At 35.3% G+C, this 23,944-nt stretch overlaps 1 protein-coding gene across 8 annotated transcripts in view; it reads right to left on the bottom strand.

Annotated features, from left to right (window-relative positions):
- Positions 1–2,133: 2,133 nt before the first annotated feature.
- The window catches only part of LOC131160325 (uncharacterized), a 67,251-nt gene continuing 45,440 nt past the window's right edge, over positions 2,134–23,944 (bottom strand). For 4 of the 8 annotated variants that reach the window (XM_058115896.1, XM_058115899.1, XM_058115900.1 and 1 more), the window contains exons 6-11: positions 21,106–21,174; positions 8,415–8,530; positions 8,233–8,287; positions 4,289–4,409; positions 2,776–2,918; positions 2,354–2,639 (exon numbers count right to left, since the gene is read on the bottom strand). In XM_058115896.1, the coding sequence (XP_057971879.1) occupies positions 2,538–2,639; positions 2,776–2,918; positions 4,289–4,409; positions 8,233–8,287; positions 8,415–8,530; positions 21,106–21,174 (606 nt within the window). In that variant the 3' untranslated portion in view covers positions 2,354–2,537. Of the gene's footprint in view, positions 2,640–2,775; positions 2,919–4,288; positions 4,410–8,232; positions 8,288–8,414; positions 8,531–21,105; positions 21,175–23,944 lie in introns of all 8 variants that reach the window. The other 4 variants (XM_058115903.1, XM_058115901.1, XM_058115898.1 and 1 more) reach the window with 3 other exon arrangements.

Below are 23,944 nucleotides of genomic sequence, written 5' to 3'. Positions count from 1 at the left end.
AAATTAACGTTAACCTATTCGTAGACATAGCAACTGTCAAAACTAGCTATCATGACCCACTTGAACGTGTATGAATGAGATTTGGCCATAGTTTCAACCTTGTGAAGTGCATTATAGGGGAAAAACCATGAGGCCCAATTGGCCAAAGCTGGCAATGACTCACCTAAGTTGGGCTAAGATTGTTAGACTTAGTATGAGAGCCATCGTAGAGTATTGTCATACGAGTGGATCCTGTAAAGATATATAAGCCCTATATAAAGATGTGAAACACTTAGAACGTGTTAGAGTTCAGATGGGAGAGCTTGTTATGATCCCATATTGGATGTGCATTGGCAAGATCTTCGCCACATAAAGATAGTATAAATATAGGCTTTAACCTAGTGAGACACCTTTTATTGGGTAAAATCGTGAGGCTTAGTAGGTCAAAGCGAACAATATCTCACTAGAGTTAGGCTGAGACCATTACACTAGGCTTCTAAACAAGACATTTTGTTAGTGAATTCCTTGAAACAATGGTCAGGAGCTTGCAATTAGTCAGTTCCTCCCTGATAATATGCCATTAGTTCAAAATTCCAAGTTGATTCAAATAAGATGAACATATCCATGCCTAAGTGTTGAATAGTTACTTTTTTTTTTTTAAGGCTAAGATGATTCTAAGGAAAAGCTCTAAATTTTTAATGGCTTAGAACTTGTAGTTTGATTCAGAAAATAGCTACATGTGTTGGATTGTATTAGCTAGCATCCAAACATAACACTCTTCCAACCCTAAAGGGTAGCAATCAAAGAAGCTTGTAGCAGTCCTAGATTGTTTGCCACGGTGCTTTGAAAAATTTGTCTATGGAGGTCGCATGTTAGTGAGATGTTGAAGCAATTCAGTAGGTATATTTTGCTAGCAATGCACTGCTGAACACTGGTTTACACAACAAAACTCATACCTCCAATGGCTTGGGAGGAGGGAGCATAACATCTAGAACCTCAACAAAACTATACAATCTTACAAAACAACATAAGGCCTTGAAAGATAAAATATATTAGTATAAACTATACTGAAAATTTGATAAAAAGTTCCCTACTTGCCAGGGAAAGGGATTGCATCTTCAATCCTTGTAATTTTATGTTGAGTACGAGCTATCACCTCATTTAAATTACATTTATTTCTATGCCAGATCAGTAGGATGTCTAGTAGTCTAGACCTCTAAAATCTAGAAAGTTTGGATTAAAGAGCTCCTACATTAGAACAAAGATGTTTTTTGGTGCCACTTTTATTTGCGAAGCCGTAGAACACATGAACAAAAACTTTTTTGTAACAATAATTGAGCAAAGGTTGGCCAAAAAAGGAAAAAGAAAAAACAGATTTGCATGTCATCCACTACTGATGCAAATAATCATCGTAAAGTGTCTTGCTAAATAATGGTCACAAATGAATTGAACCGTTCAATAGTTCCCCTCGTTAAGGACTCTCTTATGCTCGTTTGCATAAATGACTGATTTTTGAAACAAAATTTGAAGACGATTTATCAAATAAGCTAAACATAAACAAGATTGAATACAGGTCATTTAGACTCTACAAATAGAATAATCTATTTGTAGAGTCATTTTGGAGTTGTTAGTGGTCATCTTACAAGAAATTATGTGGCTGAAATAAAATTACATAGCAATTCACATTTGAGACCAATTCTTTTCTTGTTTGGTTTCCAAAGGGAAGGCAAATTATTTTCTTATTTAGGAGCATAAATTTGAAACCTTGAATTTAAATTTAAATATATTTGAATAAATTTCAATATATCATATATGATCGAATATAAATTCAAATCCAAGTCCAAGTCTTTTTCAAATATAAGGTTAGGGATACGCTCAAATGAAAAAACACAAACGTCAAAGTCAAATTGCGGGAAATCATTTGAACACCCTGTTTGGAATAAATGGTTTTGCCAGGGTAACGCCAAGGAGAAAGGGAAGCAATTTCAGCCCAATAAATAGCTCAGTAAGACTACATTTGATTCTCAGAATAAAATGAGGTAAGAATGAAATAAAAATTGTAAAAATATAATAATTAAAAAAGGAAAAACTCACTGAAGTCCATTTTATTCAAACTGCAAATCTACAACTGCAAACATGCCCCAACATAAAATAAGATAGAATACTGAGGACGAAATTAAATAAATAATCATTCCTGATACATCTCATGTTTTGGAGTAACATAAAACTTGTTATTATCAGCAGATTTATGATAATAATACTCCTTTTTGTGAGCTATCAAATCTCTATAATAAGATCATTCTATTATGAGGCATTGACATTGGACAAGCAAAACGTAACCTAAATTTCAGGAATTCCAAGTGACACCACCTGATACAGGGTAAGAAATCTGTCTCCATCCAATAAAGAATCGGAAGTAATTGTGGGTTCTTTTAACTTCGTACAGCTTTTGTAAAACTATATTTAATGTCAATGCAAACTTGTGGCACCGAATTACAGATGTCAAAGGATTGGTTTCATTAGCAACAAATATTTCAAGTAAACAAACACAAGGTGTGTTATCTTTTCAACACGTTGTATGCTGGCAAATCTTCCACGCCAGAAACATCTTCAAGTGCTAGCTCACGCTCTAACTGTGTCCTTGTGGACTTTAGAACATCCTGTAAAAGGGAAAAAGGAAAGAAAAAAGAAAATTCCAGCAAATGCAGGACAATATTAGGAACAAAATGCTCTAATTTCTCAACACATAGCTCATGTATGGTGAAATAAAAAGTAGACCAGTAGGGAGTCATTTACATTAAACTCCATATATGAGGCACGTCTTGCCAGCCATTGTGCATCCATCAACTGAAAGGCTACACAGTAAAGCTTGTCAAATGCCAATTCATCTTCCCCAAGTAGTTCTAGGAACCGGACTCCTGGCAAAGTACTTGGTTTTCCTGCAAGAACAGTTAGATGTCCCTCAAGTTTTTCTTTATTTTTTATTTTTCTAAAAACAGTAGAAGTCTGCTGTCACCTCCAATAAAACATCAGTTGGATGACTACTACAATTAATTAAGTCACATGAAAAGTTCGTTGGTATTTTAACTGCCAGGCAGTTTGGAGGTGTAAGGTCATGAGTTTGAATGCTAGGAGGCAGGCGAGCAACTGATGTTAGCACTCTTTTGAGGAGCTCTTGTCGCATTTTGGCAGTAAAGGGCAACAAAGGACCCACTCTGCAGGTTGTCCATCCAAGCCACTCTTAGCATATTGTGGTTTGCAATGTTTTAAAAGGGAAAGATGTAAGGTGAGGTGTTTTAACTTTTAAGAAGTGACGTGTAAGCCTTGAGGTGTTGAAGCATAAGCCTTTTAAAGAATTTTATTTTTTATAAAAATATGTAAATAAATCACATAAATTTTTGAAACTAAAGAAAATTTAAGAAAATCATAAATAAAATGTAAAAAAATCAAATATAATTTGTAAATTTTTTGTTGGACATTCAAAAATCGCTAACTTGAATTTATTATCTATATAATGACCAGAGATAGCTATAATGATACAAAGTTAAAAATATTTTGAAGATCGAACATACAAACTCTCAATTATTTTGGAAAGGTTGAGGTTCAAGAGTTTTAGAAATCAACCCATATTATGATATTCCTTATATATAATCATGTGTTTAAAATTTTCTAGCCAAATCTATCTAGAGAACCACACACCCAAAATGCATAAGCCTCAACTAAAAATGCACAAAAGGCGTGCCTTTTGTACAAATGTGTAAGCTTCAATGTATAATGCGCTAGCCTTTTCAGATATGGTATTTTAGATTGAGCCTCAAGGCTTTTAGGCATGCCTCGCCTTGATGCAATTGAGCCTTTTAAACATTGACAGATCTCAATGGCTAGGAGCTCATATTTGGGTGGGGCGTAGGGGTGTAAACAGCCATTTGTTTACCTTTTCAAGCTTTCCAGATACACATGGAAAATTAATTCCATATCTCCATGGGCAGGAAATATCAATAAACTTTGCAGGCATGTTTCCCAAGACACAAAAAACTAATATAATGATTTGTACTAGTTCTGTTTCAGTTACTGAATGGAGCATCATATATAAAGGATTAAAGTATAAGGATGATATGGCCTAAAATTTAATTAAGGTTTATTCCACTTTACATGCTATTTGAGAAATGTAAAGGATTTCAGGGAATCGTTACCATTGACCATAAGATTTCATGTTGCATATTTCAGAGTGCCTATGATCAGAGATGAAAAAAACACCACAGAAGAATTATAACATCATTTAGCCCCACTAACACAAAAGTTCTTGTACCTGATTGTATATCTAACATCTGGGCCAGCATAAAAGAAATATTAATTCCTGCTACAGCAAAAGGGTATTCCCAGTCGGCTCTGTTTCCATCTTGCTTGTGCAACAAACTCTGGAAGGAGCTCTGTACACAATCTTTAAAGCATTGTTTAGTTTTCCACTTCAATGACCACCATAAAATCCATAATTGCTAGGTAACATGATATATGTCTGATAATATTTAGTTTCTTTTCTTCAAAAACAGATATATATATATATATATATATATATATATATATATATATATGCATGGCATTAAGGCACAGCAGTCCTGTGATTCTTAAAACATATTATATGCATTTGTTCACATACTCCAGAAAAAAAAAAAAAAGGGTAAAAAATAGACTTTATGGCTGCTGCTGTTGATTGCACTAGTGTGGAAATGACGAGATGCACTGAGCTCTCTCTCTCTCTCTCTCTCTCTCTCTCTCTCTCTATAAATGCCATATACTCTGCACTAGGCTTCACACCAGCTGAAAACATATTATATGCATGCGTTGCACGCACAGTCTAGAAAAAAAGGCTCAAAAATAGTACAGACTTTATTGTCAACGCTGCCGCCGCCACCGCCGCTCTCTCTCTCTCTCAACTTGTCATGCAGAATGATTGAAAAGGATTCTTAACAGCCAACAAGCCTAACGAGCCTTAACGCATTGTTGTTGTTGTTGTTCATTATGTTTTACTTTCAACTTGTTATGCCTTTGTCAGTTGTGATAAAATCACAAGTTTGATAGTTTGACGGGAAATAGAAAATGTTCATATGGAAACTATTGCCTCGAATAAATTAAAACGATAGCTGATTTAGATGTTTAACTGGAGGAACAAAGTCCACCATTTGTGAAAATTTTAGGTACCTTGATGTCCTAACAGATTTTATGAATTGGAAAGAGATGAGCACACTTTGATCTATAATTGGAAGTAACCAAATCAATTGTTTGTCAGAAATTAAATTATTACGACTCTTTAACAATTTCAAGGAAATTGAAAATTTTAGGTCTTTTACAGTGTCCATCCATGGATTACATTTCCTTAAACAAGAAATATTAGATTTTAGGAAATTATTATGTTAAATACTTAACTGATTAAATCATTCATGACCTTATGCCCTAATTGAGCAAATGCAAGTCCTCTGTACCTTAGAATTATTGAAGGATGTCACTACATGCACTCCCAAGCTTTTTCACTCATAAAATTCCCTTATCATGGAATTTCATGTATTATTGCAAATTATTGAGAGTCAAGATTTTTATGGGGCTCCTCCATCAATCCTACTAGAGCTGCAATATCTTCCCTCACCTCAGAAATTTATGAAGAATGATGTCATCATGTGACATGTAAATTCCGTCATATGGTTTGAGTCTTTTGATTTTGAATATTAAGTTTCCCAGAATATCAAGTTGTTAGGAATTACCTCAATGACATCAGAAATGCTCCAAGTTTACTTCATCAGATTTTTTAGCCATTTTTAGAATTTTGAGGAAATTTTGAGCTAGGAAACAGTAAACAAACTCTCTCCAAAAGGACCAGGGCATCAGTATCCAACACAAGTCAGACACCGAAAGGCCCTGGCACAACCAGACATGTGTCCGTACAAGTCAGAAATTAAAATTTTTCTTTTTGATTTTTGGACACATGGACATGCCTGGACACGTCAAGACACCGCATATACATGCCTAGGACATACTTTCATGTCAAATGCTGAATTTTGCTTCCTTCATTTGGCCACTTCATACAAAACCGAGAAAAATAAGTGGGAGCAGAATAGAAGAGCAACAAGAGAAACTGGAGCAGGAAGTGCATTTTGTTTCCACCCTTGTTATCATGTTATCAAACTATGGAAGTACGGAACTTCAACTGCTGTCGCTGCTCTCTTTCATACTTGCTACTTGACTTAGTTGACTTGACAAAGGATCATAATATGATATTAGTTACTTAGTGTTAGAATATTAGTTTGTTTTCATTTGTTTAATTGCTTGTGATTAGCGTGTACAGGATTAGAGCATATTCTATGACAGTAATGGCTTCAAAGAGTTCATCATCCTCTGCTTCTATCACAATAAATTTGCAACTGCTGCATTGGATGATAATGCCCTCTTTTGGGCTTATGTTACTAAATTGGGGAAATTGAATTAGGGAGGCAAGTTTTCAGTGCAGTCATTGCCAATAGTCTTACAAGGGCTCATATTAACGTAAAAAGTTCATTTACTGAAAATTCTATGGATAGGAATAAAGGCATGCCCTAAGGTTTCTATGGAGTATCTTGCTGAAATCTAGAGCTTGGAAAATAAAGCATAAAATAGGAAAGGACCTAAGCAAGTGTCATTGCCTTGTCCAGCTCTGCCACTTCCAGACCAATCCAATACCTTTGTTTTGTCTATTGCCTTTGCTTAAGAGAAAAAAAAGCTGCTGGAAATTCTCTGTTGGAGAAGGCATTTTGAATGGAGGCGAGAGAACAAAATGGAGGTGGGAGACCATTTGAAATGTTTGATTGCAAGGATGTTTTATTTTGGTGGTCGACAATTCTGCTTTGCTAGAAATCCATATTATATGGAAGCATTTACTTATGCTTCCAACAATCCTATTGTGGGATTTTTTCTTCTAGGGTATAACACTTTGAGAATAACTCTTTTACGAAAAGAGTAGCCACATAGTGGGAAGAAGTTGTGATCAATTAAGGAGACTGGGAAAGAAAAAGGGTGGGTATTGCGCCTAATAAGTGGGAACGATCTAAAAAAAAGTCATTAATTAATTTTATGCCTACAAAAGTAGGGGATTCAATGTAGATGGAACAAAGGAATAAAAGTACAAATATTAATTTGCCCAGTTAATGTTGGATGCTGTTAGAGATGTTGGATCAAAAGATGTGGTCCAAATTATGACTAATAATGCAACAATCAAGAAGGCTACGGGATCAATTGGGGAGTCTAATCATCCACGTATTTTTTTGGAGTCCATGTGTGGTGCACACAATCTCACTTTGAAGAATACAGTGCAGCAGAATATACCAAGCAAAATGAAATTGTTTATTGGAAGTGTAGTTGGATCACTGATAGGGCTGTGCAATGGGTCAGTAGGATGAATTCAGTGAATTAACTGAATTCATAGGAAAAGTTCAGTTAAGTATATCCCTTAACCAAACCGAATTGAATTAAAGGATATAACAAACCCTCACACAATCGAATATTATTTTGATTAATTCGGTTAACCCAAATTATAATACATTTAATTAAAATTATATATATAATATAAATAAATATATTATATTTGTATATAATTTAAATATATAAATATTTATAATATATATATTAATATATAAATATATATATATATATATATATATATACACAATCATTCGGTTAATTCGGTTAACTGGAAAAAATTTTCTTAAACCGAACCAACTAAAATTCAAATCTTAACCAAATCTTAGCCACAACTATAAAAGGTGCAAAAGGTGTGCCTTTTGTACAAATGTGTAAGCCTTAGTGTGTAATGCATTAGCCTTTTTGGGATCTGGTATTTTAGATTAAGTCTCAAGGAATTTTAGGCATGCCTCAGCGAGCCTTGATTGAGCCTTTTTTAAAACATTGTGCACAATCATCCATTTTAACATTTCCATGGTTTCACTAAAAAAACCTGGTCATTTACTATAAGTTTTGCTCAATTCTCATTGAAATCAAAATCAAAATTAAAATTTCTATTGAAATATATGTACATTGAGATCCTTAAAATTACCATCTAGCAAAATGTCCATGCTTTCTCAAACAAAAAAGATATAAATAGGCCGAAATTATGAAATAGGATTCATGACGCAAACAACACAGTTTGTATAAGGCGTCAACAACTTATTGATTGATCAACGTTAGAGATAATAAAATTCAACTTCACAAAAGAAAAAAAAAAAAACAAACCGGATATTTCTGGGCAAAAAAGATGAGATTCTCCAATGATATAAATCCCCCACCCCTGACAAAAAAATTAAAGATTTATGTTGACATAATTTTGTGTGATGGAACGCAGGTGGAGATGAAAAAACAAATAGACAAGTAGACAAACAAAATAAGAAGCTTTTTATATCAAAGGCTGTGCAGACCTAAAATCTGTTGAAGGGTCAGAACCTTGCCAACCCATATCTTTCCAAAGCTCCGATTTAAGATTTGGGAGGTCCCTACTTGGGTAGGCCAACATCCACAGTTGTTTAAGTGCATCCTGCAACCAAAATTTCTAACATCATGCTAGCATTGGGATAAAGTAAATATTCCCTTTCTATAACTAATTTTATTTATTTATATTTTACATCCTATTTGGGACTTCATCTCAAAGTAATTGCAAAAGCAGGCCAGAAAAGGATGAACTAAGAAATTAAATACAGATGTCCACCGGTAGACCAAGAACAATTGGAAAATATTTCCTCCATATCTCTAAATGCATGCACTAAGGTTTATTACACTAAACTAAACCTCCACAACTGATAGTGTTGCCTCCCATAAGTAGAATAAAAAAAGTTCAATTAAATACAATAGAAGCAATTATCATGAACTCAATAAAATTCTTTATATGAATTTAAAGTATTACGCATGCACTGATGGCAGACCATCGGACCATAAATTTAAATGACCAAGAATTTTGAACTTGTGCATCCTAAATGGAGTAAGTTCCACATAATTGGTAGCATGAGATCAAGAAAATATTAACTGTGGAAAATAATGTGACAAAAGAATGAGCGATGTTCATTATGTCAGCATGTGATGCTATTTTGTATGTAGGACAGATGTGACAGCCTGCCTACATTGGTAATGTGAAGCATTCAGGATAACAAGACATTCTTTTCCTTGAATTCAGAATAAAGGAAGAATGACTTTAGGCTTCGGCGATTGGGCTATGGCTGGAAATATTGGAATCTGACGGCAACAAATGGTTGGTTGAAGAGAAATTATCTGTGAGAATATCTTGAAGCAAAGAGTTCAGGGGTTCTAGGTTGCTAGCAATTGGGTTTTTACAGTGATAAAGGCAAGGAAATATTCTAAGGTTCAGTCTTTTATTTGGCAAGAGGACGAAGCAATGTATAGGGTTGTGGGAAGAGGAAAAAGAGGAGTTCAGGAGGCACAAATAGTGTAGCAGCCCAGACTCGGAGAGTAGCTACTCTAATTTGAGATCATTTTGCATAAATCATATAGGGGTAATCTCAACAGTTTGGAGCTGCACGGCAGAAATTTTTTTACATATGTTGTTGATAGGTTTGCTTGGACAAAAACAAAAGTGAAGAGAAATCAGGATTAAAACCAAGGTCTTAAATTTCGATTTTGACTCAATTTTGAAGCTCCAAAAGTACAGAAATTTCGACGAAAATTTTGATTTTAATGTCAATTTCGATTTCAATTTGAAAATAACAGAAATTAGTAGTACAACATGGAATTCTTTGTGAAAATTTAGAAATGGTTAACAAACATAATAATATAAGTTTTAGGACTAATATATTTCAAATTAAATACATTAATGTTTTGTATGAGGTGGAAAAGTTGTAAAATAGTATGTGTATCAAACATATTTGTAAAATAATGTACATTAAACATATTTAGTTAATACAAATGAAATTCATAAATCATTTAAATATTATTTATTACACAAATAATGATAATTTAGACATGAATGGTTAAATAAAATGTTACTATAAGTTTATTTTTTCATATAATTTCAAAAGCACTTGTAATAATCTTTTGTTTTGATAAAATAAATAAAATAAATAAAGATAGAAATTTCACTTCACTCCTAAATTTCTCATTTGAATTCTGATGAAATTTCATCGTATAGTTAAAATTTCGACAAGTTCCGCTAAAAATTTGAGATTTTGATAAATTTCGGATGATTCATTGATATTTCAACGACGGAAATTATGCAAGATGGAAATCGACTGCCATTTTGATTTCGAGGGTGATGGAAATTGGAAATTTCGACAATTTCGTGGAAAGTTAAGACCATGATTAAAACCATACACAGTTACACAAGTAGATTGATGCTCGCTATAAGTCTAGTCATGATGAAACATTGGGAAGAAGTATATATTTCTCCTTCTATAACTAATTTTATTTATTTATATTTTACATCCTCTTTGGGACATTATCTTGAGGTAACTGCAGAAGCAGACCAGAAATGGATGAACTAAGAAATCAAAATAAAGATGTCAATTGGTAGACCAAGAAAAATTGGAAAAGATTTCCTCCATGTCTCTAAATGCATTTACAAGGTTTATTACATTCAGCCTCCATAACTAAAATTTTCCCTCCCATGAATAGGGAGAAAAAAAAAATTGATTAAATGCATGAGAAGCAATTATCATGACTCAACAAAATTATTTATAAGAATTTAAATGATTACACATGCTCTGATGACATAAAATCAGACCGTAAATTCAAATGATCATGAAATTTGAAGTGCATCCTAAATGGAATAAGTTCTACAAGTTTAATAGCATGAGATCAAGAAAAAATATTAACCATGAAACAGAAACTGACATAAGAATGAACAATGCTCATTATGTCAGCACGTGATGTCCAGCATTTTGTATGTTGGACAGAGTTGACAGCCTGCCTATATTGGCAATATGAAGTATCTAGGATTTCAACCCTTTCTTTTTTTTTTTTTTTGGAGTTTGGAATTAAGGAAGAATGCGCTTAGGCTTTGGAGATTGGTCTATGGTTGGAAAGATTTGGGGTCTGATGGCAAAAGATGGCTGGGTGAAGAGAAATTAGTTGCAAAAATTCCTGGGAGCAAAGAGTTCAAGGGTTCTATATTGCTAGCAATAGGAGTTTTACAACTGTAAAGGCAAGGAAATATTCTAAGGTTCTAGGGTTTTTTATTTGGTAAGAAGATGAAGTAATGTATAGGGTTGTGGGAAGAAGAAAAACAGGAGCCAGAGACTCAGAAAGTAGTGACTCTAATTGAAGATCATTGAGTTGCATAAAACATATAGGGCAATTCCAGTAGTTTGGAGCTGAACAATAGAAAGGTTTTTATATGTGTTGTTGATGGATCACCTGGGCAAGAGTGAAGAAAAATCAGGATTAAAATCATACAAAATAACACAGGTAGATTGATGCAAGCCATAAGTGTAGTCACAAGGAACCCCTAAACTAGTACACACCATTGAAGCTCCTTCTGGACCAAAGACAAACCCATCCATTAATGATGTTGACAGATTTAATACCTTCCAAGATAAACCACCAGTTATAGGGAGTAGTGACTGAAATGCTTGTCCATGACTTTGTGATGCAGGAAAGTTGGAGAAGAATGAAAGAAGAAGAGGGAAAAAGGGAGAAGAGGGATAAACTGTTGCAGGACAGAACAGAGAGAGAAACAGAAGAGAAGGGAAGAAGAAGGAAGAAGAAGAAAAAAGGAAGACAAAGAACAGAAGAGCAAGACTGCACCAGACAGAGAGAGAGGGAAACAGGAAACCAGTTGTGAATCAAATGAGATTAGCTGTCTATACCCTACATGTAGCTAAAATAAATAATTACATATTAACCACAACACAGCAAAAAATTATACAAGACCAAAACATATATAGTTGTGTGTGTGTGTATGTAATACACACAGCTTCCTATATCTATGCTGAAAATAAGTATGCCAAAGAGGCAGCCTACATTATGTAGGCAGTCCCTTCTCTTACTCCCCTAACAGAAAGAAACTTGGCTCTGGAGAGTGTAACTATGACTAACAGCTTAGGAGCACTCTCACAAAAAACATCCTCAATAAGCCAAGTAGCATCCAAAGTGTGGCAACATCTCCACTAAGCCAAATACCTAGAAAATTATGCTGAGGCAAAGTCACAAACTCATCATCCAAAATAGACTCCACTGCATCTTGTCATTGCGAATGAGCGAATGAGTACTAGATGAGAAAGAAGGGCTCAAGAGTGCCTTAGTAAGGTGTCAAATCCTCCACATTAAAAATTGAAATAATGACCATATGATTAGGCAAATCAATTAATCAAGTCGATATATCAGGCCCAAGATTCTTAAGGATGGAGACAGGGCCGGTGGCATGGGCATGGAGCCTTTTAAAGGAATTTCAAGGGTGGTGTTCAAGTCTAATACAAGCCATGACACTATCTACATTAAATTCTCTAGCCCTATGATTGGCAATAAGTTTGTAATCCATAATACTCATGGCAACTTTTTGACTAACCAAAGCATGCAATTCATGGATGTGATAAACAAAAGACCCAACAGGAGTTGAAGTAAAGGCCTTTGGAGGCAGAGGAACAAGATTAATGGACGCACAGGGGAGTATGTAACCAAATAAACACTGAAAAGGACCCTTACCTGTGGACCTGTTCACATAATTATTATAAGCAAACTGAACAATGGTAGCACTCACTAAGTCTCAATTATCCTGTTTTTCTCCCACTATACATCTAAGTAGATCACCTAGACTACAACTAACAACCTTAGTCTAACCATCAGGTTAGGGGTGGCAAGCAGAAGAAAACACAGGGTCCCACACATTTTCCAAATTGTCTTCAAAAGTAATTGGCAAAGTTGAAATCAAATACTATGGAAGTCTGCAAACCATGAAATTTGACTACCTCCATAAAGAACAATTCAGCCACATGAGACTTGAGAGGCCTTGCAAGTCTTATTACATGGGATGAATACCAACTTGGAATACTATCATCTACTACAAATATGGAATCATTTCCCCAGGCTGTTTTGGGGAGTCCAGAACAAAATCTGCACCTAACAGTACAACAACAAGACGCTACCCTCACAAAATCACTCTACATAGAAGGGCAATAAAACATTGTTTTATCCCTACGCACATGACCAGCAAACACACCTGCGTGCAACTCCTAAACTAAGAAATCTCATCTCTTAAGTGCTGGGAATGTATAACCTAGTACCCCAATAGGTAATCCTTGTGGATGATAAAGTCTACAAAAAATCCTAGCTTTAGTGCCCATTGATGCAACTCAGTTTGGAAAACAAAGAAATTTAAGTGTATAACAAGTAGAGAGCTTGAACACGCGCATCACAATCCTTAAAAGAAGAGGAGGGAAAGAATGCTGCAAAGGCGGCTGAGAACTGAGAAATCACCCAGTAAGCACCAAAAAAACACAGTTTACAACCCTAAAATGCATTTTCAAGAACACAAAAAAGGTTCCTTAACGTAAGGTGCAATCATATATCTTTATTTAAATCTAATCCAGAAAGACATATGACCTTTTCAATAAATCATAACTTAGTATCACATGACCCTTCTAACAAATTATATGAATTGCATGAAAAACATAACTAACTTACACACACTAGTTGACTTGTAGACTCGAGCAAGATCATCAAAGCAAATAGCTTGAACTTGGTCACACCAAAAACTTCAAAGTTCAAACTACACATGTTTACAGCATTGCAAACTAGTTTATTGATTAACATCACCATGAAGTTTCTGTAAATATATTCTTTGATATGCTCTGCATCATGTGAGGTTATAAATTATATTTGTCAAATAAACTCACACCCTTTCAATGCTAAACAATGGATTCAAGATTAAATTTGATGTTGGATTATGGTCAATTCTTTGTTGGCCAAACAAGGCTTAATCTCGTTTTGATAATGACAAACCAAGACATCTAATTGTGTCGTTGAGCGTGTATACAGGTATTACAGTATAAAAGCACAATGAAAAATGCAAAATGGAACGCCATGAAGCACACAAGTAAATGAAAGATGACTATTGACATGAAGCTTGGATGAAGAACAAGCTTAAGGACATGAAGACCTAGAAAGGTTGTTATGTGTATTGTACAATAGGAGTTCATGTAAGTACATCTCATGTTGGTTTTTGTTACGAAACTCTTAGGTTATTTATATGGACCCTAGATACCTTTCAAAGTCTTGGAAAATATTTTTTTACAAAGTCAAATATTATTTCAAAAGATCAAAATCATTTTTGGAATAAAAATATAAAGGAATTTGAATTTTAAGATATTTGGGCGCCTGAGGCATCATCTCAGTTGACCGAATGCAGAAGTCTGAACAAACTGGTCTGGCATCAGAGAGTTCAGGCGACCGAACCTCAGGTTCCGTCGACCAAATGGCTACTGCCATTGTAAAGTTCCACACCCAGTTGGTTCGGGCGACCAAACTCAGAGTTCAGTCGACCGAATGGCTACTGCCAGTTTTGAAATTCCTAATTTTAATTGGTTCGGGCGATCAAACTTCTAGTTCAATTGACCGAAGCGCTGCAATAAGTTTCACAAACGGCAGAAAATCTTTTTGATTCTCAAATATTAAGTTACCAAAACACATACAACGGCTATAATTCAAACCTACATATAAATAGCTAACCCTAAACGTGTTTTAGATAAGAGATTACACCTATTATTGAATATCAAGGGTATTTGCGCCGTTCTTGCTGAAAAACTTTTCTGTGTTCATATTTTCAAGCTTATAAATTTTCAAAACCAGAAAAACTAGCCTTACTCTTCAAGCTTCGTAGCAATATCATTATGAGAGCGCATTAGCTTTGATTGTGTACTTCTACTCTATTCAGAGAGCTTCTATTTGTACAAACTCTGCTGTTACAACTTCTTTGTAAACTGATGGTTCTGATATTGAATCGTTGAACAAGCGAAAGGGTGTTTTCGCTTGAAAGGCTTCTCTGCCTATTTAAGGAGAGAGGTAACTCCACCTAAGTAAAGGAGAGAGGCGACTCTGCCTAGTGAAGGAGTGGGGTACTCCGACCAAGCAAAGGAGAGAGGTAATTCCACTTAAGTAAAGGAGAGAGGCGACTCCGCCTATTGAATGAGGGTTTGTAAAAGGCTTCTCCGCCTACTAAAAGAGAGGCTTCTCCGCCTATTGAAGGAGGGATGGTGAATCCTTATAGCGGGTTGCTGGAGGCAAGGACGTAGGCACAGTTGCCGAACCTTGTAAAAAAATCTGGTATCACTCTCTACCTTAACTTCTTATCTTTCTAAGCATATTTACTTTGATTTGTATCTGCTGTGAATGGTGTGAACATTTTTATTGATTGAAATCAGCAGTAGTTACGAATATCATATTGATTTAATATGCTGGGAATTTTATTGTGTTGGTTTATCACTTACTCAAGTTATAGCATAAACTATCTTGTGGTTGAGCATATTTTTATTAATATTGATCTACTGTGAGTATTGTCAATATTGTGTGGTTTGGTTTCATATTGAAATCTTAGCTTAGACTCTTTAGAATTTAACGATATATAAATTGATAAAATTATTTATTGAGAATACTGCTGTGGTTGAGAAGTTAAGATCACTCGTGAAAATAATATTTAAAATTGATTAAAGCTTCCGCATAAATTTTTAAATATCTAATTCACCCCCCCCCCCCCTCTCTTGGGATCACACCTTGACTTTCATCCTTACTCCTCATCCTCTGAAAAACCATGCATTCGTCTCTCTTGAACAAGTAGACATGTGGCATAAGATCACATGCATCTCCTTTCTTTAGGTAAAATAAGAATTATAGTAACAGAGATGAATTCACACCTGATGAGGACAAACAGTCCTCTAAAAAATATGAAAAAATAAAAATAAATAAAAAAGTAAAAAGTAAGCAATACAATTTTTTTTAAAAAAATGACTCTTGTCAAGAGATCTCTTCAAAGCCCTACCACCATAATCTTTAAATTTTGTATTTTCTGCCAAGTATTCTTCCTTGCATGAACAACCATAAAACTTTCCAATTTATTTTCCTTGCCATTAGGAACAACTAGCTTCTAATCTAAAAGATCCTCAGCATGCTCATCATCAGCAGAATTTCACAATGATATCCTCTCATCTGGAGATCTAGAATCCAGGGTCCTTAATAACTCTCTTGTTCCCCACAATCTTCGAGAATGCTAACGTGATTCTATCAATGACCTCCTTGCCCTCCCCTGATCTTCATCTCCATTGCTACTTTCTCAACAAACTAGGACCTCTTCTTATCAACCACAGGATTCTCTCAACATGAGAAGCCCAATAAAATTTTTGCAGTTCATCTAAAACAAGACATTTGTCATGATCAAAGACATAATTGATCATAAACATTTTTTTCATTTACTAATCCATAATTTTCTCAAAGAAATGACAAAATTGCTGATGGAAAACTTATTACCATGAGTTTTATTGCCCTGCATAACTGGCTATCATAATTATCAAACAGCCCCTTCCAAAAAATAATTATTTTCTATAGCATCACCAATCATCATCTTTGCCAGATTCCTCCCAAAAGTTTGCAGCCCTCACAAGTTAATTCACAAACCAAAGTGTAATTGAAAGCACAAGAAGTTTCCCTTGTACTTATGTAACCTAGGAAGGTTACAATTAATTTTTAAGAAAAGAATTATAGCTAAGAGCAAAATAGGGGGAGGAGAATAGAATGAGCAGTGAAGTTTTTTTTTTCCCTGCCCGCCCGGGGGGTGGGGGTGGGGCTCCTGTTATCCTAAAGGATTCTAAGTAATGTGGTGACAGCAATGTTGGATACCCAAATCCAAAATAGCCAGCATCTTGAATTCCCTGGGAATGCGCAAAAAAGGTACTCAATACCCACATGGCCACCTCTACCTAGGTCATTCCTAGATTCTCAATCTGCAGGACGAAATATCACTACCATCATCGCCTCTTAGACAAAATAGCGCCATATTATTCATCAATAAAGTCGTAGTCATAATATTAATGAAAATTATTATTACTACTATTATTATTAGTAGCAGTTTTAGTTTTCAATGTTCTGATTATTATCATTTACTAACAACAATAATAGTAACAAATTATTGGTTTTCAATATTCTATTAATTATTATTTAATTACTATTATTAAAAATTGTTATTTTTCATTACTGTGATTATTATCATTAAAATGTTATTAAAATTTTTTATTTTCTTATTTTTATTGTCATGAAAATTATTATCAAATAATTATTGTAGTTATTTTGGTTGTTATTGCTATTATTTATTCATTTAGTTATTTTATTTATTATGATCTACTAATAACATAATATTTTGTATTCATTGAGTTATTATTAAAATTTATTATTTTTTCCAACATAAAACTATCATTTTTTCTTATAATTATTATAATTAAATAGTTGTTGTTGTGGTGGTGGTGGTGGTCATTGCAATTTTTATTTTCTTCATTATAAATTATGATTATTACTAGTAGAAGATATTATAAAGATTATTAAAACTAGTATATGAGGAGGTTTTGTTCATTTAGAGGAGTGATTCCAATTTACAAGTTGGTGGATCAGGATTATTTTTTCAGCAGCAAGATGGGCGTGCAATCTGTTTTCCATCTTCTACAGTTTGGAGAGTTTCACCAATCACAAAACATGCGAGTAGATCAAATCCCAAAGACAAGTTTTTGAAATTGGGATTTCAATAGAACAATAACAGGTACTCTATCTTCATTCCTGTAGAATCAAAAGATCAACAGAGTGGAAGGATGCCTTGGCGGAAGATTCCATGCCAAAGATCCAGCAGGGTGGGTAATACTGCATCACCTATGGAGATGTAGTGCAGCTAAAGTATGTGATGAGTAATGGAGTGTGCATGGATTGGGTAGGCCGGTATTTTGCACTTGTTTCAGATATTTGGTGCTATTGGTTTAGATCCAACTAAAATTAATGGGCAGCCCATAGTTGCAACTAAATTATCTTACCCAAAGCAGGCCCAGTTCCCATCTCAGGCTTTGCAAGTTGCTGCTGTTGAAGTTTAGGCTCTGAATAATTTCAATGGGAAGCCCAAGGATTCATGTAAAATTTTGGAGCAAACAGACCCAAAGCCCATTTAATAATTTCAATGGGCAGGCCATGGATTCAGTTAAGTTTCCTAACAATCAGGCTCAAAGCCCACCTAATGGGCAGCCCGTGGATTTACTCTATTCTCTTTCTTTGAAGCAGGCACAGCCTCCTTACTGAACTGTGCAATGTGTTGGGGCCAAAATCAGCTCAGTTTTGCAGCTGGAAAAGAGCAACTGGTTGATTCCTCTTCACAGCAAAGAGAAATCAATTCAGCCAATTCTAAGTTGGACCAATCTAAGGATCAAGGCCATTCTTTAAGTGCTGTTGTCAAAGCCCAAGAGCCAGGTTTTAATATCCAAGACCAGGCATTATTAGCCAATTCTGAATCTAGAGAAATATTCTTGGACAGTAGAGAAAGTTGGGCATGGGATCAAGATGTCCAAAAAGCCGTAAAGACAAAAAGAATTTGGTATAAAACATGACAAAATTGTAGAAACAGAAAACTTTGAAAAGTATAAATAGGCAATAAAAATGTAAAAAAGACCAATAGTGAAGCTAATAGAGCTTATCATAATTTATATACTAGGCTAGATTCTAAAGAAGGAGAAAGAGGCATATACATACTTGCTAGAGCTAAAAAAAGAAAGTGCAAAGATTTAGGTAGTGTAAAATGTATAAAGGATGAGAACGATAATGTTTTGATTGAAGAAGAAGACATAAAAGAGAGGTGGTGAAGATGCTTTAATAAGTTGTTTAATGAAAACAAAATTGAATGTTTGAAATTAGAAGTGACGAATGAGGAAAATACAAAAAATATGAGATTTATACCCAAAATTTGAATCACTGATGTAAAGATGACATTAAAAAAGAAGAGAAGTGGGAAATCTATAAGTCTAGACAACATTCCAATTGAAGGTTGGAAACGTTTAGGAGATATTACAAGTCTATGTTTGACAAACCTATTCAATACTATTAAAAAACCAAGAAAATGCCAAAAGATTTGAGGAAATCCACATTAATAGCTATATACAAAAACAAAGGTGATGCTCAAAATTGTAATAACTATTGCAAAACCAAACTTATGAGTCATACGATGAAACCATAGGAAATGATAATATAACAAAGAATAAGATTAAACATAAGGGCCTCAAAGAATCAATTCGATTTTATGCCTGGGAGGTCAACAATAGAAGCTCTTCATCTTTTAAGAAAGTGATTGGAAAAGTTCAAGGAAGAGAAAAGGGGCTTGCATATGGTTTTTATTGCCTAGAGAAAGCCTATGATAGAGTACCTAGGGAAGTCTTTTGGTGGGTTTTGGGAAAGAAGGGAGTATGCAGTAGATACACTGATGTCATTAAGGAAATGTATGATAGAATAACAACTAGCGTTAGGATTGCAGGAAGAGAGTCTAGAGAAATTTCAATTTCTATAGGGGTACATCAAGGTTCTACTTTGGGCCATTATTTTGCTTTTAGTGATCAATGATCTCAGTAGGAATATTCAAAAGGAGATCCCATAGTGTATGTTCTTTGCAGATGATATTATTCTAATTGATGAAAGTAGGAGTGGAGCACAATATAAGTTGGAACCATGGGAACAACTTTAGATTCTAGAGGTTTTAAGATAAGTTGAAATAAGACAGAATAAAGGAGACAACTTGATAATCAAGAAATAAATAACACTAGTAGATTTAGATAAGTTGCATTTATCATGCAAGTGGAAGGAGAGATTGAAGAGTATAGAGTTAAAGTAGGTTGGGCAAAATGTAGGAGTGCTTCAGGCGTGTTGTTTGATCATAGAATACCCTTAAAATTAAAAGGAAAGTTCTATAGAACTACTATAAGACTAGCCATGTTATAATGGATAAGAATGTTGGACAACTAAGAAACAACACATCTAAAAAGTAAAAGTTCCCGAAATGCGAATGCCAAGGTGAATGAGTGGTATAACATTAAAGGATAAATTGAGGAACATATTTGCAATAAGTTAGGCATAGCACTGGTAGAAGATAAGATAAGAGAGGGGCAGCTAAGATGCTTTGAGCAATTGAAACGCGGGCCAAGTAGTGCACTAGTGAGGATGAGTGAGTTAGTTATTGTTATTGGTAGTAGAAGTAGTAGAGGTAGACCTCTCAAGTGTGAGCTGAATCTTTTGGAAGGGGATATTGGTTTGAGAATAGAGTTTTTAGTTGAAGACAAAGAAGGGGAGACCTCTCAAGTGGACCAGAAAGTTCAATCACCCAGAGGAGCTAATGCTGAGGGTTTTAACGATGTTTCGTGTCAAGAGAAAGTGTTTATGGTTTTACAGAATGGAAGTAGATGTAAGATGGTTACAAAGCTGCAAAAGCAGCAATCAGCAAAGAAGGAAAAGGTAAGGAAAATATGCTTGTAAAAACAATTGCATGAATTCAAGCAAACATGGAGCCAAATCTTTAAAGGCAAATGTTTCTGGAAATCTCCATGTGAAGGTCTCAAAACTGCTCAAAGTCTGATGTTAATAAAGGAGGTAATCAGAAGGAGAAAAATTGGGGGCATATTACAGAAAGGGATGGTGAATTTGATAGTGAATTTGCTTGTGGTAGTGGTCTGTTGTTGGATGAGATTAGTGAAAACTTGGATTATGCTTCCGATTTCTTTGATGCGCAGGGAGATAATTTCTTATGTCCCCCTTCTCCACTTGAGGTTTAGAGAATGCACCCCTTTTGGAAGAGTGGGATGGGAGAGAATTTCGCTGAGGGTAATAAGTGTAAGGATGGCAATCATGGGATTCTTCTTAAAGGTGGTATGACTGATCTAATAGTTCAACACACGTGCTTGTATTGGATGTAACATATGTCAAAAGTTTTGCTCCAAAGAAAATCATTTTTCCCCCCTGCAATGTTGTTGAAACTTACCTCCTAAAAGTGTACTTAATGTATTGACATTGAAACTTTTTAGAGTAACAAGGAAGATATGTGAATGCTATGGAAGCCAAGTAAATTCTCACGATTAGACAAATGTCAAACATGAATCAACCAACACCTACTTGGTGCTCCACATGAGAACCATCAAAGGGAACTCCCAGCCTTTTCTGTAGATTTATGAGTCTTTCCTCCTGGAAAAAGAAAAAGGATAAAAAATCCCAGTATAGAATATGTACTCTAGAAATGACAAATAAGTTCATCATCTCACGAAAGATAAAGAGAAAGGAAAAGGCATTAATACAGAGCATGAACATTAACTGGAATGGAAGTACAGACAAATTCCATATGTAACATAGAATACCCTTAAATCAAAATTAGTTATATTGATTATTAACCATCAGTATTTTAGGTAATGTCTAAGTGGTCTCCAGACTAAAATTCAATGGTTTTGAACAAAGCTCCAATGGAGAACCTTCAATTGAAAATTTCAGGCACTTTATTTTCACCACAGCTTTAGAAATTAGGATTTATATTCTCAATTTAGGAATATCTTGATATTCAGGAAATTTAGTTAATTGAAGGTTATTTTGAGTCTTAGTTTCTTAGGTGTTGTTTTGTAACTATGTGCTTTACTTGAACAGCCTATTGCTCAAGTAATGTGCATGTGTGTACTGTGCATTCAATTGGGCAATTTGAATTGAATCAGAAAATGTCCCTTCCCCCTTCATTTCGCTTCCCTCCAAGTGCAGTTCCTTCTCTTTCTTCTTTCTTCTTATTTCTTTCTCCTATTTCTCCCACTTCTTCCTCCCTTCTTCCCACTCTCTATCTTCTCTTTGTGTCTCTCTCTACTTGCCTTTCACCCTGCTGTGCTACATCCGTTTCGTATCAGAGCAGTAATGGTTCACTTCCACAGGCTTCAACTGCTGCAACCATCATACTTCATATACTTAGTACGCCATCATCATCCTGAAAAGTACATATAGAAGTTGAAAACTGTACATCACTTACTGATTCACTGAACAGCATTGTTCATCTGCGTAGAGGAAGGCAGTTGCAAAGTTTGTTAAAAAAATTTAATTAACAATAAAAATTTAAAAATAAAAAATATTTTTTTAAAAAAAATTGCTACTGTCATCCCTGTCTCTTTACAAAGACCATTTCAGAAGAACAGTTTGTGAGTCTGACACCACCCCACATTTAGAGAAGAGCCCCTCCCACAGGCCCAAACTCAAATATTTCTCATCATCAACATCCAACAAAGCCACACATGCTGGCGGAAGAACTTACAGTGCTGCCCCTTTGAGATTTCCTCCCTGAAATTTATTCACCATGCCAGCATCACCATGTCTGTTCACCACCCTCCAATTTGTTAGTTTACCAAATCCCATTACTAGAGAGTTCTCGCCGCACATGCCCGCACCCCCATGTACATGCAGTGCATCTGATGTTTAATCTGTATGCTTCAGTCTTCCCAGCAGATCCCATTTGCTATGCATTGGCTTATTCTCATGATAAATTTACCAGGAACATGAGAATTTTTTCCAGCTTCAAGATCTTTTGCCGAGAACTTGTTAATGGTTATTTTAGTCTTTTTGTATTATTAGAGAATTAGTGTTATGTTAATAAGTGAGAGTTAGTCAGGGTATTATGGACATTAGAAAGTATTTGATATGCATTATACATTGAGGGAGAGATTTATCATTGTATAAGGTCATTCATTTAATAAAAAATATCAACATGGTATCAGAGCAAGATCCAACCTACACCCTACCATCAAACCAAACTCAGCATCGCTGGAAAACACCTCCCGTCACTGCCCTTCTCAAAACCACTACAACCCTTCAATATTTCACAAAATCAACAACATAGCCAAAAAAAGAACCCTCTGAACTATAATCCTGCAAAATCCCATCACTGGAAACCTTCCCACATGCCGGCTGACTGCCGGCAGTCCCGACCCCATGAGCAGGTTCATGATAGAGTTTCTTCTGATTTTTTTCCTCCAGAATGCTCTGATTCCTTCCATAGACCATTATATCAAGCTGTTAGGCATGTGCTCTGCTCCAAGATCCAATTTTTTTCGACCATGCACACATGGTAATCTGTTAGTTGTTGTTTGGTGTTAGTAAAGACCATTGGTGAGTCTCTTGGAGCAGTGGCCGTGTTCATAAATTGATTCTGTGAGGCTGAGGCAGTGTCATATCTGTTTGTTGGTGACTTGTCCGTGGTTGTTTCCGTGGTTCACCTTATTCGTGGTCATCCCGGTTAGTTTGATAGTTCCTCTTGTTTGGCAGTGGTATGGTTTGTGAGTGTTGGGATGGAGTCTATGAATCTCAAAAACATGTTTCTTTCATCGCTGCCACAGACAACAACTGAAAAGTTGGGCGGAAAGAAATATGTTCAGTGATCTGAGGCTGTTAGGATTTATTTAGCAGGATTAGGAAAATCAGACCACTTGTTCCAATCTGGTCTTTCTGACGAGAAGAGAAAAGATGTGTGGATTCAAGAAGAATCTTTGATTGTTTCCCTCTTGTTGAACTTGATGGAACCCCAGATTGCATGAATGTGCATGCATCTAGAAATATGTGAGGAAATTTTGGACGATGCCAAGCTTCTATGTTCTAGAAACATTACACGTAGGTATGATTTATCCCAGGAGTACTTTCAATTACTACAGGGAGATAGCAGTGTTACATAGTATTTTGGAGAGATGAAACATATTCAATAGGATCTTAACATCATGCAACCTATAATTGCCAATGTTCGTGAGATGCAAAAGTGGAGGGAGTAGATGTCAGTTCTTTGAGGCAGTCCGGTCCTAGATACTTAGTAGTGCAGACTTGCCATTTGCAGATGTTTACTCTCGCGCCTTTCGTGCTTCCTTCAGCACACATTCTCCTGCTCTTACATCGGTCTCTAAGAGGACAGCCTGTGCCACATGCGGTGATTCTAGTTTTCAAC

This window comes from Malania oleifera, chromosome 7 (assembly GCF_029873635.1).
Source record: "Malania oleifera isolate guangnan ecotype guangnan chromosome 7, ASM2987363v1, whole genome shotgun sequence".
In the NCBI taxonomy this organism is placed as follows: domain Eukaryota; kingdom Viridiplantae; phylum Streptophyta; class Magnoliopsida; order Santalales; family Ximeniaceae; genus Malania; species Malania oleifera.
This window is presented reverse-complemented; position numbering and strand designations above follow the sequence as displayed.